Genomic DNA, 18,340 nt, shown 5'->3' with positions numbered 1-18,340 from the left:
AAAAATAAAAATTGAAACGGAGGGAGTATACAATCCTATTTTCAATTTAAATGAATTCAAAAAGAATAAAGATTTGTTACACATTGATAATTTAAGTTATTGATGATTAAGTAAATTATTATACGGAGTTTAAGTTTATTTTCCATATAATGCATAATTAATTGAAAAACCTACTCGGGTATTAATTAGTGTAATAAATAGAAAGGACCGGAAGTAGTAGGATTAATTAATGTAAATTAAGTTGACTTGATTGAGCAACAAGTTAATTTAATTATACGGCATCAATAATGTCCACCAAAACAGCAAAACCAAAGAACAGACGCTTACACCTCATGTTTTGCATTATCTATTACATTAATGATATTATTTTTGCTACAAAAATTAGATTCAGTACCCAAAATACTTGCAATTCTTAGAATTTCGAACTTGAAAGAAGCCATCTTAAAATGGAAGGCAGGGGTTGCTGTAATTGGTTGAAAAATCATGAATCACTTTGTAATGTACTTTTCACACTATTTTTGGGTCAAATTATTTCCTTCACTTTGGCAACTACCAGCTTTGCTGCTTCTTATTTAGCGACTCGTGGTAAGTTACCTTCTTTACTTTTGGTTTGAGGAAAAGGTAGATCGGACATTTTATTAATGTAAATCAATTTCCGTTATAGAAATTATATGAAACATCGAGATATAATCAATCTTGATTTTATTTTTTTTTTTTTTATGTTAATTTATGACAGGTGTTGATGCCCCAGTGACACAGTCATTTTTTACTTATTTAGGTTTGGCTTTAATTTATGGAAGTATGATGCTCTTTAGGCGTAAGAAATTGCTGGTATGCTCAGTCTAAATTGTATCGAATCTCGCTGTTAGATCCTAAATACACAAGTCTATACGCAACCGAAAAGAGAAAATATCTACTTGACCAATTATGCATGGATAATGATTTTTTTATGCTGGAATTTGGATATGCAGGTTCCTTGGTATTATTATGCCCTCTTAGCATTTGTTGATGTTCAAGGGAATTTACTTTGTAAGTTAAGTACATTTCTTTGTAGTGCTACAATCATGCTTTTAGTATTGCTTAAACTTAGGCAGGTAAGCTCTTCAATGCTTCTTATTGGTATTGCAAAAAAACTTAACTCCTTGTTTTTCTATTATGGCTAGTAATCAATTTCAAGTTTTACTGTTGACATATCAGCAAAGATTTGTTTGTGTTGCATTAGTTGGCACCTTGCTCGTTCGATTGCTCGAATGTGTTGCTGTCTCATTTTGCGATTTTCAGCAATCTCTTTGGTTTTTATGGGCATCTTAAGTCTAGGCTTATTGTATCCCCTTGATTTCCTTAAGTTTATATGAAGAAAAAAAAATGAGGAAATTTTGATTATGAACTGATTATACTTTATAATTTGTTTCTCAGTGTTTTGCTCATATATACGCATGTAATCATATATTGTGTATGTATGTGTACATTGTTAGCAGTTTCATTTTAAACTTTGTAGGATTTTCATCTGTTGTTTTTACTGATATGTTGCTATTTGTATTGTTGATGATTTTCTGATGATCTAGATCCTTCTATGCAGTTATTAAGGCATTCAAGTATACATCTGTCACAAGTGTGACGCTATTTGACTGTTGGGCTATAGTTTGGGTGATGATTTTGACATGGCTCTTCCTAGGCACAAGATACACTGTATGGCAGTACATTGGAGCTGCAATATGTGTAGTTGGCCTTTGCTTCGCACTCCTCTCTGATGCTAGGATTGGTGGTGGAAGTTAGTGTTTCTTTATACTTTTGCGGTTTTGCCTAATGCCTATGACAACCCTTGAGACTTTAAGAGTCATCAACACTTCCTTTTGTTCATTTTAGAAAATTGCAGTATCTGTCTACCTGATTCAGGAGCCTCTCAGTTTGCATTATAACTTGTTGCCTCAAATTCCTTTTGCGCATTGTAATTCTTTAATATCTCTTATGCACACCAGATATCCTTTCATTAAGCTAATATAAGCATATACAATGTTGAAGAACATTTCTTTACATGTTTAAACTATTCAGCACATCACAAGAAGTACTAACGGAACCTAGCATTCCATTTGCTTATTTTCATTGCTACAAAGGCAAAATAATGGTATACTTGTAAGTAGTATCTACAAGCCAGTCCACTGCATGTATTATCTGGACATGGCCGATTTAGCTTTACATTCTTCATTGATTTTTTCAGGTGGATCTAGACCTCTTTTTGGTGATTTTCTTGTAATAGTTGCAACTCTGTTTTATGCATTGAGTAATGTTGGCGAGGTAAGTTGTTTACCGTTATCTTACTGTACTGGTTCAGTTGCATTCCTTTTGTTCTGCACTATCTTGCTATTGCATCTACATATTTATCATACTCTAACATCAAGTATCTCGAACTATAAAACAAAGAAACAAAATTAATTAAAATGTTTCCGTCTGGCCTTGAGACAATTTGGTCTCAGTCATATTCCTGCAACTGTTAGCACAATGTTTGGTTGTTTTCTTTTCTCTAACGTACTTAAAAACCCTGTATGCAGGAGTTCTGTGTCAAACAGAAAGACATCGTTGAAGTAATTTCAATGCTTGGTGTCTTTGGAATGCTGGTGAGCATTTGTCAGATGTATCCTTGTATAACAGCTGCTATATACTCTTTTATTAGTTTTCAAGATTTAAGCATCATGTTGCATAACGAAACTCTCTAGAAATTGTTTCAATACATAACATTTTATCAGTATACTATTTGAAAGGCACAATTTGGAAGCAATTGAGTGGTCTACAGATATTGTAAGTATAACTTGTTGCACAACAGCTTGATTTAAGGTCAATGTATGACCTTTCTAACTTTTAGATGAGATGATGAACTTATCATTAACCAAGAAAATTTAATAAGATACTTGGTCAGTTCTGGCTTCTCTAAAATGGCTCCTCTGAAATGGTAGAATGACTGATTTTAATTTATTTCAGATACTAGTATTTGCTGGATTTGCAGTAGGAACTTGTTTGTTCTACAGCCTTGTTCCTTTAATTTTTAAGGTAGGGCGCGTTTAACCTTCCTATTTAAATTATATGTGTATTGATTCTGTTCAACTCTGATTCTTTCTTAGACCAAGTTAATTACTGCTTCTGATGTGTATGCGTACCTTTCGTGTGTAGTTAAGTGGAGCTACATTGTTCAATCTATCTATACTTACATCTAATATGTGGGCAGTTGTCATCCGCATACTATTTTATCACGAGGAGGTACTAATTTAACCCTTATTATCCTCTATATACAAGTTCATGCATGATTAATTCTTAAAATTTACTACTTTATTTTGATGAATTAGACCTGTAATTCTTGAATTGAATTGCTGATGTGATAATTAAGAGAACATATTTTTGTATGTACAGGTTAATTGGTTGTATTATGTTTCTTTTGCAATCGTGGTTGTGGGACTTGTCATCTACTGCAAAACGTACACACTGATCTCTCTCTTGCATCTTCTTTTCCATTATCTAAATTTTGTAACGCAATTGCAGTCCATGTCTATTTCCCATCTATGATCTAAAAAATTGTCTTCATTATTCTGTTAAGTATGGATGCTAACATTTTGCTAATTTTCGTAGGGAGAACAAATCTGAACCAATAGAAATTGATGTGGATGGGCATTCGAGTATACAATATGAAGTTCTTGGTGAAGAAAGCTTAGAGTCAACAGACGGTTCATTTAGAGCATGAAAGGTGGAAAATGAATTTAAAGGACCTTAACCATGTTGTAGTTATATAGTAATCCCTAGTGAAAAGAGGATGAAGAAGTTGGGAAATTGCACATAATTTCTTGTCCATGTTCATTACATATGTTGTGACTATAAACTTATTTTCTTTCTTAAAAATAAGAAGAAAAAATAAATCTTCACTTTGTAACCCAATGAATTGTGAAATTTGAATATTTTTTGAAGAAAAAATAAATCTGTAAATAAATCTTCACTGTGTAACCCAGTGAATTGTCAAATTTAAATATTTTTTGAAGAATTTTATTTTTTTTATTTTTTTATTTTTTTTTATTTTTTTGTCAAATTTGAATATCAAGTACTTGTGAGTTGTACAATCTTAAACATGAGCGAATCAAAATTTTGATATAGCTAACTTGAAAGTTAATAGAAAAAATATATATATACTTTGCATATATATTACGGCAAATACAAGTTTATCTACTAGATAAACGAATTTTTGTTAATCTGGTGGCATTTCTGTAAATATATTGAAAAAGCGTGATTATTTATTTAGTATTTTTGATAAGCTGTCAATTACTGTTTGCAACTTGTATTTACTGTTTGGAGAGAAAATTACACATGTACCCCTCAACTTGTACATGAAAAGACGCATGTACCCCTCCATTGGTACTTAAAAAGATGATTATACCCCCAGATAAACAAAATATAAGTGTTTGGAGAATTAACAAATTTGTTTATCTGGGTAATTAACTAGGCACAGCTCTATATATTATGTATTATCCTTCCAAAAAAAAAAATGAAGTAAACAAAATAAAATGTAAGTGTTTGGAAAATTAGAATTGGCACATAGAAAATTATAGAATCTTAACTGTATCTATATTAATATATTAAAAACCGTTCCTCAACGAGTTTAGATGCTACGTATCACTTTTTATCTCATAATCTCAAGACTATAAATATTAACACCTTAACCATTAAATCATGTAAATTTGGATGTTATCTTAAAAACAAATTTTTAATAAATGAAGATACGTTCGTTGACTTGAGGCAATGTTTGTGCTAAGAACTAGTTTTGGAATATTTAAATAGAATATTAATTTATTTTTCTATCTACCTTATAAAAAGTAGTACAAGCTTACTCTTATGAATAGTGCTATATTAATTTTACCCTTTAAAATGTGTATTTACATTTATACCCTCATTAATATATAAAAATTTTATAAATGAATAGTGTTTGAACAATTAACCATCTAATTAAATGTTTATTTATTTATTTGTCTTTATTAATGATAATTACCATTTTATTTTAACTCTTAAGAATAATATGTGGACATTTATTCCCCTAAATATATTTCTGTATATATTTCTCTCAATATTATTTTTATTTATTTATTTTTTTTTATAAAAAGTACAAGCTTACTCTTATGAATAGTGTTATCCTTCAAAATTAGTATTTACATATATACCCTCATTAATATATACAAGTTTTATAAATGAATAGTGTTTAATTTGGACAATTATACCGTTTAAAATGTTTATTTATGGGAAATTCTCAATGGTAACCTTCTACTTTTTAAATTTCTCAATGGTAACTTCCAATATTCAAAATTATCAAATATAACCCCAAATTAATAATTAATCATTAAATGTGACATTAGTAGGTTTAATGCATGTTTAATGAACCTTTTTCTGTTAAATAGTCCTAACCTTGGTTAATTATTATTGTTAATCTAATTTCCTCCATGATAATTGACCAACTAACCAGAAACTGTCTTACGTTCATGATAATTGATTATGCTTTGCCTCCATGAAATGAAAGAAAAAGTGGCAGCTACTAGCAACTAGCAATAGGACTCTAAAAGGCAAATAAAAATACTCTCGTATATTTAAAATTTCAATCAAGTTGGAGTACTATGTGAGTATGAGGAAAACCTGCTTCCCCATATTTTTTCATATACATTTTGTATTAGTATGGCAACATATTTTTTCCCTTTCTATTCAATTGTATTTGCCATTCACTACCTTTTGTTTTATGTCAAAGTTTACTGATATTTTCTAGCCTCGTCTTCTAGTGCAATTAGTCAATGACGCTACACTAGTTGGCTAGGCAGTGTAAATTGATTAACAACATGTCATTAGTTCTTCAATTGAGTCCAACAAGTTATCAAATTCCAGGTAAGATCACAAATTTGACCAAATGAGTACTCTGCTATAAAAATTATAAATAAAAACTAATAGCTACTTACAAGAATTTTCTCACAATTCCATCAATTTCTATTGTCATAATCCACCCACTAATTTCTATATATTTAAACAAATAAATTTTCAGCAAAATTGACACAAATTATACAAACCCAACCTAGAATTCTACCAAAAATTTTGACACTTTAACCCAAAATTGAGAGAATGCACTTGTAATCTGAAGCTCTAAACAACTTGAAGGTAAAAAGTCAAAAATCATTGGAATGAAAACACCAAGACCCAAAAAAACCCTTTGAATGTGTTGTGTCCCTCGTTTTCAATCGTTGTCCACAAAAGTTTGAATGGAGAATTTGCTACTTTTTTGACGAAGAGAAGAATGTCTATAGCAGGAAATTGGTTGGCGGCACTAGCAGTAAATCAATATAGTAGTAGTACTACGTATATGCTAATTTAATTTTTAACCATGGTTAGCAAAATAACTCATTCACCCACAACTTAACGGAAAATATTGTAATTTAATTTTTTTAACCCACTAATGTCACATTTAATGATTATAATTATTAATTTGGGGTTATATTTGATAATTTTGAAAATTGAAAGTTACCATTGAGAAATTTAAAAAGTAGAGGGTTACTGTTGGGAATTTCCCTTTATTTATGCCTTTAAAACTGATAATTACCACTTTATTTTAACTCTTAAAAATTATGTGTGGACATTTATACTCCTAAATATATTTCTTTTTATATTTCTATCATTATGCTGTCAATAACAAAATTTGTTATATAAGGCGAAACCGAAAGAGATTACGGATATAACTAGCTATGACGCGCGCACCGCGAGCGTTGGCTACCCTAGTAAATGGGAAAATTTGAATTGATGAAAAGTTGACATGGAAACTATGATGTTAGCAACTTTTGTTTTAGAATGGAGTAGTTTTTTTTTTTTTTAAGATAAGAAAAAAGGAAAAATATTTGGTAACCCTCCTTATGAAGGGGAATTGATCCTAATGCATCCGAAGAAAAAATGGGAATTTAAGTAGAGTTATCAGTAACTAAATGACTCACATTTGCTATTCGATCTAATACACTTTTCACCTCTCGACTGACATAGTGATTGGTGAATGCTCCAATTGTGAAACCGAGAAAGAAGTGCTCTAACATTGAAGCTCTAACATTGAATATGATGTGCTTGATCTCCCGTGAAATGGACCAAATACATTGTACATAGTTGATAATTAAAAGGTTGTTGCCCTTAATTTGAATATTGCGAATATAATACCTTGTTGGAGATTTTAGTACGGAGTAATAGTTATAGATTCTATGTGCCTTTCATGCAATACAAACATTATATGAAATAACCGTGAAAGGTTGTCCAATTCTCAAAACTAGTCCTTCATAACTTCATCTCTAAACACACTTGAAAATTTTTATATGCACGTGAGTATAAGATGTATCCAAGGGTATTTTTTTGCTCATTTAATATTTTATATTATACTTCGTAATAATTTATTCAAATTGTGTCGATTTCAATATGATCAAAATCCAAGATGACCCGATCCAGATATGACCCAAATATGTTAATACCCGAATGATAATTCTGTCGGCTTGGCCCAAAAATAAAGCAAATCCATATTCGAACATCAGTCACTTTATCAGTCTAAACAAACAAAACCCCCATTTCAACTGTAATCGAGCCCGTAATCTGCATCCTCAAATACTCCGACAAAACTCAGTGATCATGAACATTACTACGAGCGGTTGACACACCAAAAGGAGGAGAGAGAAAATGGGCATTTCAAGAAGACCATTGCTTCTTGGATTAGCCATTGTTATGGGTTTGGGTTTTCTTGTTTACTTCAGGTTATGGATTCTGGATTACCGCATTTCTGCTGATGATACTGAATTGCTAAGGTATTCACTTTCAAACCTCTTCAATTTTTATTATTTATTTGATACTTAGATTGTAAAATGAAATTATGTTATTGATTTTTCGAACCCTTGTTCAATTTTTTTGCTTACAAGCTGTAATTTAATGGGATTTTAGCTTTTTGTAATTGGTTTGTCTGATCAAATAATAGTCAAATTTAGGATGAGAATCAATCAGTGAAAAGGAAAATGTGGCATGTGATTGATGTGAATTCGGTGCATCCGGAATTTGATAATGTAATGCCACAATTATTTAATCGGAGGGATGCGAGTGATTGATGTGAATCAGGAGTTTTCGGAATTAATAGTCACATTGATAGTGTAATTGGAACTAGTAATGTGACCAGTAAAAAGGATGAGGGATCCATGCAATTGATGTAAATTAGCAATGTCTGGAATTAATAGTCATATTGATAGTGTAATTTGAGCTAGTAATGTAATTTGGATGGGGGATGGAGGGGGGAAGCTAATCGAGCCAATAAAGTGGCATTTGATAATGATAAAAAATTTAGTCTCATGTTTTAAATACCTATTGAAGATGAGACAGTAGAGTGCAAAACTACATGCCTCAAATGATCAATTTTTATGTCAAATATGTCAACTTACTACTTTGACCTTACAAGCATTTGTGGTTAGTTATTTTTTTGTTAATTTAGGCTAAAAGTTCTTATAGGTTTTGACATTTAGTTTGAATAATTAGGTTTCAAAATTGTATTGTATATAGTTACATGAGGTGCCCCAGTTAATCTCTGTGATCATGTGATGAACAAGTTTCGTTTATCACAGAGCAAAACTGCTACTTGAAGTTACCACAAAACTTACACTTTTGCCCCTGTAAACTTGGATTTTCGGTAGCTTCGGAGGAGAAATTTGTAGGAGCCAAATTGTGAAATCTGAATGAATTATCCCGGTGTTTTGAGTGTAACACTTAAATGATTTGGAAAGGACCATGAAAGGCTCTCATTCGCTTTCTGTCTCCTGCAGCATTTTTGTGGTCCATTATGGATAGATTTTGATTTGGTTCTCTCGAAGAAGCTTGAATTTTGCTGGTTTTAAAAAAATAAAAATTATGTTGGTAATCTGCTTTTGACTTGGTAATGAGAATATTGCTTGAAATTGGTGTAGTCAAGTGTATTGGTAATATGTTCAGCTGCCAAATCATTGAATTTTGTACTGGAAGCTACACGAGTTAAATTGTTAGTCATACCAATGGGCAGGAGACAATTTGATCTCGCCCATAGGGAAGCAGTGGACGAGTCAGCGGAGTGGAGGTCAAGGTTCGATGAAGAAATGGAGCGAGTCGCTGAATGTATGAAGGAGCTTAACGAGGTATGCTGTTTTTCCTTTATCCTTATCTTATGATGTTACTGAATTGATACTTTTTATGTTGGATTTAATAGTTATGCATTGTTAAATTGGTGTTCTACTAACACCCATCAACATATCAAGAATTTGTGATTTTTCGGCGTTTGTTTCTGGTAATTATTCTATGTATAACATATTATTTGCATTTGTTTTTGGTAATTAAATTTCACCAACCAAAATTTGAGATAAGTACACTAAGCCTGAACTCTCCTATGAAGGGTTGCCTTGGCATTGGAGGAAACCTGAGTACAAGTACCTAAATACAGACTTATCTACTTCTAAGAAACCTTCTTATTTACTTATTAGTGCTAACTCTATGGAACGTGCTTATTTTAATTACATGAATGCAACAAGCTATAGATTTTTGAAAGTTTTTAGAGCACTTAGCATTCCTGACCTGCCAAATTAAATAAACTGTATGGGCTACAGGGCTAGACAGTAGACACAGTATTAGCATCTCTGGAACCATTTAGCAAACTATTAAACTTCCAAAGACCATGTATTTAACTGAGGAGTGATGTATTACAATCCAATTAAGAACTTTATGCCACTCTTCTTGACTAAATGCACAACTACAAAGAATGCTCTATAGTTTTCAAGTCTGTATTAATGTCCACAAAGAATGCAAAGTTGATCTCAGAAAAAACCAAATCGAACAATCCTAACTTTGGCAGGTAACATATCCAAAAAGCCATCCACAAGAAGAAAATAACACTCTAGAAGTCTCATTACCACAGAATAATTAATGAAAAACTTGCCTTCAATGACAAGCTGCTGTTACTTTGATGGTCATGAGTTATTGAGTGAGAAGATTTTATATGAATAGAAGCAATTACATAATCAAACATAAGTCTTCTGACTTGTATTCAATTTTGGATCAACTAAACTGGGAAATCAAATTTATTACTCTACCAATTTAGGGTGAATAAGAATCTCTCTTACTCATGAGCATGAATCTCACATGTTCACACAAGTTTTTATGAAATCTGAAAAACTCAATATACTCAACCTTTGTTACAACCTCAGGCCCTTTATATAGGCTTATCAGTCCAACATTAATCAAAAATCCTAATTACATTAATAGACAATCTTCTTTGTCACGTGTAATATCTTATACATAAACTATCCTAAAAAACTATACTACTTTCCTAAGGACTTGAAATAATATTGTAAGTCCCTTACAATTTGGTTCACACTTATTTAATGGTAATAAAATATTAACTAAAGTCCCAAACCCATCAAATTCCCATAATATCCATATTACCTAGCTATTTATGATATAATTGTTTAATATTTTGGGTCATGTCATGTCTGAGTACATATTTTTATCAAATATTAGAACTATTCAAAAGTGTGAAGCAAGTTCTAAGTTTTCAAATTCAGAAGTGTCCAAACTATTTGAATCTAACCTAGTTTGCAGGCCCATAATATCGATGTGATCCTGTGTGATGTTTGGAAAGATAGAGTGGAAGAATTAATGTATCCCATGATAGCTTTAATCAACAATATGTTGTATCTTTCCATGGTCGTCTCTAACTGTGAAAATATTGTGTGACCTTTAGAGGGGTCTCTGCATCAGAAAAGGCAGTCCTTTGTAAAGTAGCTGTTGAAAAAGGAAGTTTTTGATGGTTTTCTTCTTAGCTTTAAATCATTCTCATTTGGGTTGTATCCGAAGAAATTAAAAATCCTTGCAAATTCTGCTGCTGGAATGAACTTTCTTATGTGATGTATAGAATAATCCTGTTCTAGTTAATTTCTGTTTTTCACCAGTGAACAGGTGTTATTTAGTGGCTCTTTATATCCTGACAAGGACTTATTGGAAATTTGGAATGATGCAATGAAGCTTTGAAATAATAGAAGAAAATATCTTAAATTTATCTTACCTTTTGTTCTTCCCAACTAGAAAGCTCATAGGTGGGGCAATTTCTTTAGGATCAGCCTTATTTTGTTAATACCTTTTATTCCAATTGTTCTATGAAGATTGAAGTCATGAAGAGTAGACCACCTAGAAGATAAATTCCTTAAATTTTTTTTTTTTTTTTTAAAATTTTTTTTTTTAAAATCTAAGTTTGTGTTGTATCCTTATTTGGGAATTAGCCTTGCCAGTTTTATATATACTCATGTAGGATCCTTGTAACACTTTTTTTTTTTTTTAAATAAATAATCACCATAATTTTTATGGTCAACATTGATTGAACATCAACTGTGTAGGTGATTAACGATCATGCATCATTTTTTTGCAGTTGAAGGAGTCCCGTGGTAAGATAGCAAAGGACATGCCTAGTGTTGATGAAAGAGTTGAAAGGCTACAAAAGGTAATTTGTGTGATTTGATATTAGTTTTACCTGTGAAGTTCTAGCTCTCTTTCCTAAAAGTTCAGTGCAATGGAGTTTGTTATGTTTTGGTAACCCTTGATAGTTTGCAGCGTCATAATTCTTCATTTTTGTGATCAGGAGAACAGAGACTTGCGTGAGAGGTTAGTGTCTTTGAAGCAGGAGCTTGAAACTGTGAAGTTGAAGTGCAGGTTGCAGTAGATGAAGTGCATACAAGAGTAGTGTTGAGAGAACTATCTGAACATTAGGATCATATGAATTTTCACCATTGAATATGCTCATGCTGGAGTAGCTCACATATTTTTTCGAGTGAAACAGTGGTTTCCTGTTAGTAACTTTACTAACAATGATTTTGATAGAAGACAAAATTGAATTATGTGAAAGCTAACTGCTAGTTTGCTGTCATGGAGGTGGGTATCAGCTGTTATGTAAACTTTTCTTCCTCTGGCGAAAATTGGCCAAGATCATTAGCGTTATTCCCTGTATTTATTCAAAGATGAACACTTGGGAGCAGGTTTTATGTAGCGCAATGTAAATTTCTGCGAGCTCTCCCATTGTACTATATGACTGGTGATCTCCCCAAAATTTCCATGGAATTATACGTAGATGGTACTGGTCTCAATTTTGTTTTGCAGTGAGATTTGCTCACCCGTTGAGCAGTGTGGAAGATGGACTTGTTTCCTTTTCATTGTATCGTCCACTCTATCGAATTTGCTCCATATAAGGGCTTGCTAAATGCACTCAATGGTCCTCTGTATTACCCGCAATGATACATGTTTTCAGCAGATGCCAAGTGTTCTTTCCAAGTGAGATACTTCAGCACTGCTCTAATGAGGAGGTAATTGCAGGTTCAACTTTCAAGGATGTGGATTCAGAATAGGGACTAAATTCAATTTGTAGATTCTTTTATTTATTTTTTTAAAAATTAATTTTTGAAGCACTTGTAAATTTAATATACACAACTAAACACCTTTTAAAACGTTTAGTAGTACCATCTCATCCTACAATTGTTTTTTTTTATTTTTATTTATTTATTTTTTATATAAAAAACTTATTTATTTAATAACTCAATTTTTTTTTAAGGTAAGGTCAATCGGGCCCCAGCCGAAGGTTCCTATCGCAGGAAACCTAGCTGGCAATACCCTATAGGGGTATGGGGTGGGATTTGTCGCTAGTGAGAATCGCACCTCGAGGATGCGAGGCGACTTCTTGTGCAGTTGTGCGTCTGCACCAAGAGGTCTCCCTCAAAAAAAACAAAACAAACAAAAAAAAAAAAAAAAAAAAAAAAAAAAAAAAGATCTAATTAACAAATATACAAGTATTAAATTGAAAACATAAACCTGATCTGTTGTTACATAATTGGAGAATACTCAACTTAAGCAAGGAGGTGGTGACAGGAGCTTTGGCATGGAACCCTTTGTATGCCAATGTGACTTGACAATTTGAAAAGTTGTTTTAATGTCGGTATTAATGAAATTACATAATTGAAACAAAAGTAAAAATATAATTTTACATTTACTGTGTTTGCAAACTGCAATTAGCGATATTATAGTAAGTTGAATAATCTGATAATAAGCCAATACTAGTTATATATTGGATGTCCCTTAACAATGTAGCCTTTAATAATAATACTGGGGGAAAGAAGCAAATATTTGAAGAGGCAAGAAACTGATTATAGAAATGTTTGAATAGGCAACTGTAGGCAGAAATCAATCTGCCCTCAGAACCCTGAATATGGGTTAACAAAGAGAGTTACAATATTAACAAGACAAACTCTGGGTTGTAGGTTTAAATAGCAGTTCTAAACATCCCATGTTCATCAAGATTGCATCAATTGGTTCTTTATATACATTAAAACTTCTTCGACGTTAACTGTCCATGCCACTGAAATAGGTGAGTATCCTGTCCATGGATTTTCTGAATTCCACCTGCATCACAAAATCAGAAGTCACTCATCTTCGTCAGCTAAGAAACACAAAAAAGATTCAGGGAGAGGTTGAAGTATAAGACAGCGTTTGGACTAACTTTTTAAGCCCTTGATCCATTAGTGTATGCCCTGTGCAGATGCCCTGTGTCTCAACTCTTACAACCCCTTTTTTGTATGTAAAAAGATCTGGTCTCACAACAGCTACAAAGCTAACAGGATCATGAAGGAATATACCTGCAGGCATATGTTAGTGATATGGTCCGTATTAAAAGAAATCTGAACACTATTATTATTTTCAAAATGTCCACAAAAATAGCTGCATTTTCTAGAAATGTTACGGGTCATGATCTTACAAATAAACAACGAATAGAAATGGACAACTATCAATCTATCATAATAGGTATATATATAATCGAGACATAATTATGAGATATTGAAACAATGTGACAAGTCTGATAACTCATTTTGACAGGATGGTATAAATGTTTCCAAACACTTCTGTCAAATAAATATGAAAAAAGAGCAAAGAAATACCATATACACCGTCTGATTTCACATGCCAATCTCTGTAAAATTTGCACATATCAGTGACTAGTCGAGTATGTCTTCCTTTTGATTCCCTTAGTCCATGAAGATCAATGTCTGATATCATAACAGAGTTCAATAACAATAAACATATCAATAACTGATAGATCCTAAGGTGACATGCATTGGTGGGAACTTCACCTGTTAATTTGACTTGAGTTGTGATGTTAATCCCAACAACTGTTATATTTGCCCCTGAAGTAAAAACTACATCAGCTGCCTCAGGGTCCCCATAAATCTGAATCAAGGACAGGCAAAAACCAACATAGGTTACATTGAATCATAGAGATTTGGTAACGATTCACAAATGACAAAATTAGAGCAACTTAAGGAACTAGATCTAAAGAAAATGAAAAGTATCTTGCATTCTCACATGATATTCAACAAACTGTAAAAGGGAAAAAGGAGTAAGGAATTACATTTGCTTCAGCAGCAGGATTAACATTTCCAAGAGCAAAAAAAGCGCCCCCCAGAATCACAATTCGTTTTACTTTGCTAGCAAAGGAGGAATCACTTTTGATTGCCTGCAATGAATAAAAGTGTCATGAAAATGGCTGTACTAAGTGAACCTTAAAGGCTTAAAACAACCTGAGAAAAAGCAAGCTCACCAGAGCTACATTTGTTAATGGCCCTAAAGCAAGTACAGATACTTCACCCGGGTGTTCAGAAACCTTGTCCACCAAAAATTGTGCAGCACTTTTCTCAATCTTTTTTGCCTTGGGAGGTAATAAATTTATATTGCCCAATCCATCAGCACCATGAACGAAATCAGCAACACGTGGCATGCCACCCTGTTCAAAAGACAACAACTTAAGATAGGTACAGATACAGTTGACATACATGAGCGCCATAACCCCAAAAAGCCAGAGATATAATTTCAGTATTGACACAATTGCTGAATTGATCTCATATAGAATCTTGAATTCCTCCCTAAATCCCTATACTACATCATTAGATGTAGCAGTGTAGCACAACCTAATCCAAGAACTATTTCATGGGAAGAAAACTCCATGAATTCCTGAATTGATGTGCTAAAGGAAAGGCTGCGACATGAGTCATTATAGCAATTCATTATATTATTTTACAAATTACTTATACTGCAATGGAACAAAGAGGGGGCACAGAAGCAGGTTGCATTTGAGTGAGGTTAGATGAAGATAAGTATAGCAAAAGGACCAAACAATCAAAATCACAGCAGGCACCTTAGTATAGATCATATCAAGGGCAGAATAAAAGCAGAACTAGAATCTAGAACCTCAATTAGAATTGTCCGTCCAAAAAACCATTGATCAGATCACACTGTTCACTTAGTAGAGACTAGTGTAGTACATGCATGAGTGCAATAGTAAAATAACACCCCAAGTTATTATGATGCCATTAAGTTTGTGCTCAAGCATTGTTGTTTTTGTTTATGTTACAGGTTTTTAAGATGTTGAACATAGAAATTTTTAAAATTTGAGAGGTCACGTAAAACTAATCCCTCTAAGAGCAAGAAGGAATTCAGGTATATGTGGCCAATCTGACTACTGTCTCAGACACCCCATCCAACCCCCCCCCCCCCCCCCTCTTTTAAAGAAAAAGTTTCCTTCCTGTAGAAGTATCAGTAGACAACTTGTGTTTGAGACATTTGAGAAACAAAATGAAGTGTAGAAATAAAATTTGCCATAGGATTATGAATAGATAAAAGTATATGTAATTATGTATACATTTTGCTCAAAAGAAGCAAAATCGACACAATAACTGATTATCAGTCAACATAACATTAGCTACAAGAATATTAGAAGGGATAAACAGCGTTGCAAAAATCTGGCCAGGTTAAAAAAAATTCATTCTACCAGAAGAGAATAAGAGAGAAGGGGTGGGGGGTGGGTGGATGGGGTGGGGGGGGGGGGGGGGGGGGGTGTGTTGTGACTTCTGCAAATGGATAAATGAAGCTTCAGTAGTCAAACAACTAGTTCATAAAAAATACCTTCAGTGGCCCAGGACTGCCCTCTGCAACTGGAACATCAGGACGACCTGCGATCTCACACTATCCTTTTGCACATTAAAAACAGTGAGTGCCAATGAATCAAGAAGATATCTTTGCTATGAAAAGTAATTTAAATATGACTAGGTGAAAAGACCCACATACCAAGAGCAAAGCATTTCGAGTGGCATCCTCTGTCATCACATTTCCAAATATTGTAGTCAACCCAATGACATCCACCTCTTGAGTTTGAAAGGCCATTAAGATGGCCATGGTATCATCTATTAGAAAAACGATTTCATGTAAATATACTATGTAATACCTATGAGAGAATAAATACAAGTGTACAAGCACGCATCCAAACATATAGTTCGAAAGAGGAAGGAAAGGCTGAGAGTGCACAATTGATATTCTTTAAGAGATAACAAGTCCCAAATAAGCACCATATTAAGCAGAAAGACCTTTTTAAGCTAGTTCAAGTTTTCAAGAAAGAAAAGGTATACAAACCCGTAACAAAACATGCAAGTAAAAGTTTCAGTTCAAATGATTTTGGTCATACACTAACATTATAAAAATAGCATCAAACACTACACATAGCCATATAAAAATAAAATTGGTGCACTGATCCACCACAAAGTGCAAGAAAAATCTGTGATTTCCAGAATTTAATGCTTGTTTTTCCATGAGAATTGTGAGACCATTGTTGATAAATCATAAAGCTTAACTAGCAAAATCAGGTGACAAATAAACCTTACACGCGAAGCATGTCTAAGATATACAAGTAGCATGGATAACCACCTAGACATTAATACTTACAATTAATTAGCAAGGTCAGAACCACAATAATACTCCGTATAATTTAGTCCTGTGACTTTAGAACCCTGCTTAAAACACTATTCTAATCACATCTTCCCAATGGTGAGTATTCACATACATAATTCTCATGAATTAGAAGTCGTTTACATACACATATACAATCGCCAGAACACTATACAAGTAATATGAACTAATAATCTGAAGGCATCAGCTGATATACTACTGTAGATGAAACAAGTCACTCATGAGCAAGTTTCAGCTTTGCATAATAATGGGCACGTAATTTTGATAAAAAAAAAAAAAATTAGCAACCATCCTCTGCTACTTTACTGTCAAGTTACAACATTATCCAATATTCAACGAAATCTTGTATACCAAACGAGAGTATTGCACGCAACAGGCTTAGTCACCTCAAATCACATACGGTGTAAAAAATCAACTTTTACAAAGAGATAACAATTATGTAATTTGAGACAACACGAATACATACGTTGCATACAAGACCAACTATTACTATCGATGTGACGTGTAATTTTTAGTTAACTTGATCACTTCTAACTCACGTTAAACATAAATTGGAATTGGAATTTAAAAGGTTCAAAACTATTGATCAAACAAATTACCAATAAGCTTTGAGTTCATCATCTCAACAATTAACAAACAAAAGGCAAAATTATAATCAATACTTAACCATAATCCAAAAGTATTACTTAAATAAATAAAAAAAAAAAAAAAAATCAAAATAATCCAAAAGTATCACTTAAATATCAAAAATCCAAGAATAATTTTCAGAAATAAAAAATACCCATCATTGTGATTCTAGATATAACCCATAATTCGATATAAATTTCTTGAATTTCTAAGTCAAAATTAAAGAAAAATTAGGAGAGAGAAAATCACCAATTCCAGGATCAGTATCAATGATGAGCTTTTCACACTTAGGAGAAGAAGAATCATCATAAAAATTTATCCCATTCGAAATGCTTCCTCCAAAGACAGAATCAACAGACTCCTCAATCGTCCCCATCAAATCAAAAGGTTCAAATTAATTTTTAAGGAATTTTATTTTAATGAAGAAAAAGTGACAGTAAAAAGTTGGGAGATTGAAAAGGGAAGAAAAAATAATTCCAAAGTGGAAATTTTGGATCTTCTTTTTCCCCTAAAAAAAAATCAAATCAAAACAAAGTGACACCACAATCTTATATTTTCCTGTATAATTGAGGATTTTGTATTTTTATAAGATAACAAAATAAAATTATACAAAATTTTTTGTTCTTTTATCTTGAGTTTTTATTGAGGTTTTTTGTAAATTTCTTGAAATTTTGGTTCTTCTATCTTGTGTTCTTAATTTTTGAGGGATTTTGTATATTTATATGAAAACAAAAAAAAAATACATGTTGCTTGGAGGATCAACCAATGGGATTTATACAACTGTGGCAAATGAGTCATTGACAGGTAATCATATGTCAAAAAAATAACTATGGGTTACGTTTAC

General features: G+C 32.6%; 3 protein-coding genes across 5 annotated transcripts; 2 read left to right on the top strand and 1 right to left on the bottom strand.

Annotated features, from left to right (window-relative positions):
• Positions 1 to 249: 249 nt before the first annotated feature.
• Positions 250 to 3,987, top strand: LOC145572521 (uncharacterized). Of its 3 annotated transcripts, none has more exons than XM_081631491.1 (11): positions 254 to 585; positions 779 to 831; positions 972 to 1,029; positions 1,580 to 1,771; positions 2,219 to 2,295; positions 2,550 to 2,632; positions 2,745 to 2,796; positions 2,977 to 3,045; positions 3,166 to 3,252; positions 3,403 to 3,467; positions 3,619 to 3,987. In XM_081631491.1, the coding sequence occupies exons 1-11, from the start codon at positions 447 to 449 to the stop codon at positions 3,728 to 3,730; spliced, it is 987 nt and encodes a 328-aa protein (XP_081487617.1). In that variant the 5' UTR covers positions 254 to 446; the 3' UTR covers positions 3,731 to 3,987. The 3 variants fall into 3 exon arrangements, with proteins under 3 accessions (XP_081487618.1, XP_081487617.1, XP_081487616.1); XM_081631490.1 differs by having other exon boundaries at positions 261 to 585; positions 737 to 831; XM_081631492.1 differs by lacking the exon at positions 2,745 to 2,796 and having other exon boundaries at positions 250 to 585; positions 737 to 831; positions 2,550 to 2,615.
• Positions 3,988 to 7,632: 3,645 nt separating this feature from the next.
• LOC145572522 (uncharacterized) lies at positions 7,633 to 12,589 on the top strand. Its single transcript, XM_081631493.1, has 4 exons — positions 7,633 to 7,838; positions 9,071 to 9,182; positions 11,462 to 11,533; positions 11,672 to 12,589. The coding sequence occupies exons 1-4, from the start codon at positions 7,714 to 7,716 to the stop codon at positions 11,750 to 11,752; spliced, it is 390 nt and encodes a 129-aa protein (XP_081487619.1). The 5' UTR covers positions 7,633 to 7,713; the 3' UTR covers positions 11,753 to 12,589.
• A 613-nt stretch (positions 12,590 to 13,202) lies between these two features.
• LOC145572520 (uridine nucleosidase 1-like) lies at positions 13,203 to 18,166 on the bottom strand. The gene is made up of 9 exons (XM_081631489.1): positions 17,746 to 18,166; positions 16,195 to 16,310; positions 16,033 to 16,092; positions 14,672 to 14,854; positions 14,483 to 14,587; positions 14,205 to 14,301; positions 14,013 to 14,120; positions 13,577 to 13,712; positions 13,203 to 13,479 (listed from the first exon to the last, which is right to left on the bottom strand). The coding sequence occupies exons 1-9, from the start codon at positions 17,870 to 17,872 to the stop codon at positions 13,371 to 13,373; spliced, it is 1,041 nt and encodes a 346-aa protein (XP_081487615.1). The 5' UTR covers positions 17,873 to 18,166; the 3' UTR covers positions 13,203 to 13,370.
• Positions 18,167 to 18,340: the final 174 nt, after the last annotated feature.

The sequence above is a fragment of the Chenopodium album genome, chromosome 12 (genome assembly GCF_948465745.1).
Source record: "Chenopodium album chromosome 12, dcCheAlbu1.1, whole genome shotgun sequence".
Taxonomy (NCBI): domain Eukaryota; kingdom Viridiplantae; phylum Streptophyta; class Magnoliopsida; order Caryophyllales; family Amaranthaceae; genus Chenopodium; species Chenopodium album.
This window is presented reverse-complemented; position numbering and strand designations above follow the sequence as displayed.

What these genes read in the sequence shown, in the direction of transcription:
- LOC145572521 (XM_081631490.1), top strand. Translation starts at nt 447, where the DNA reads ATGGAAGGCAGGGGTTGCTGTAATTGGTTGAAAAATCATGAATCACTT. An exon ending in TTGTTCCTTTAATTTTTAAG is followed by an intron (nt 3,046 to 3,165) that starts GTAGGGCGCGTT and finishes TTTCGTGTGTAG; the next exon opens with TTAAGTGGAGCTACATTGTT. An exon ending in TACTATTTTATCACGAGGAG is followed by an intron (nt 3,253 to 3,402) that starts GTACTAATTTAA and finishes TTGTATGTACAG; the next exon opens with GTTAATTGGTTGTATTATGT.
- LOC145572522 (XM_081631493.1), top strand. Translation starts at nt 7,714, where the DNA reads ATGGGCATTTCAAGAAGACCATTGCTTCTTGGATTAGCCATTGTTATG. An exon ending in GATGATACTGAATTGCTAAG is followed by an intron (nt 7,839 to 9,070) that starts GTATTCACTTTC and finishes ACCAATGGGCAG; the next exon opens with GAGACAATTTGATCTCGCCC. An exon ending in GAGTTGAAAGGCTACAAAAG is followed by an intron (nt 11,534 to 11,671) that starts GTAATTTGTGTG and finishes TTTTGTGATCAG; the next exon opens with GAGAACAGAGACTTGCGTGA.
- LOC145572520 (XM_081631489.1), bottom strand. Translation starts at nt 17,872, where the DNA reads ATGGGGACGATTGAGGAGTCTGTTGATTCTGTCTTTGGAGGAAGCATT. An exon ending in CATTAACAAATGTAGCTCTG is followed by an intron (nt 14,588 to 14,671) that starts GTGAGCTTGCTT and finishes TATTCATTGCAG; the next exon opens with GCAATCAAAAGTGATTCCTC. An exon ending in GAAATCAGACGGTGTATATG is followed by an intron (nt 13,713 to 14,012) that starts GTATTTCTTTGC and finishes ATATGCCTGCAG; the next exon opens with GTATATTCCTTCATGATCCT.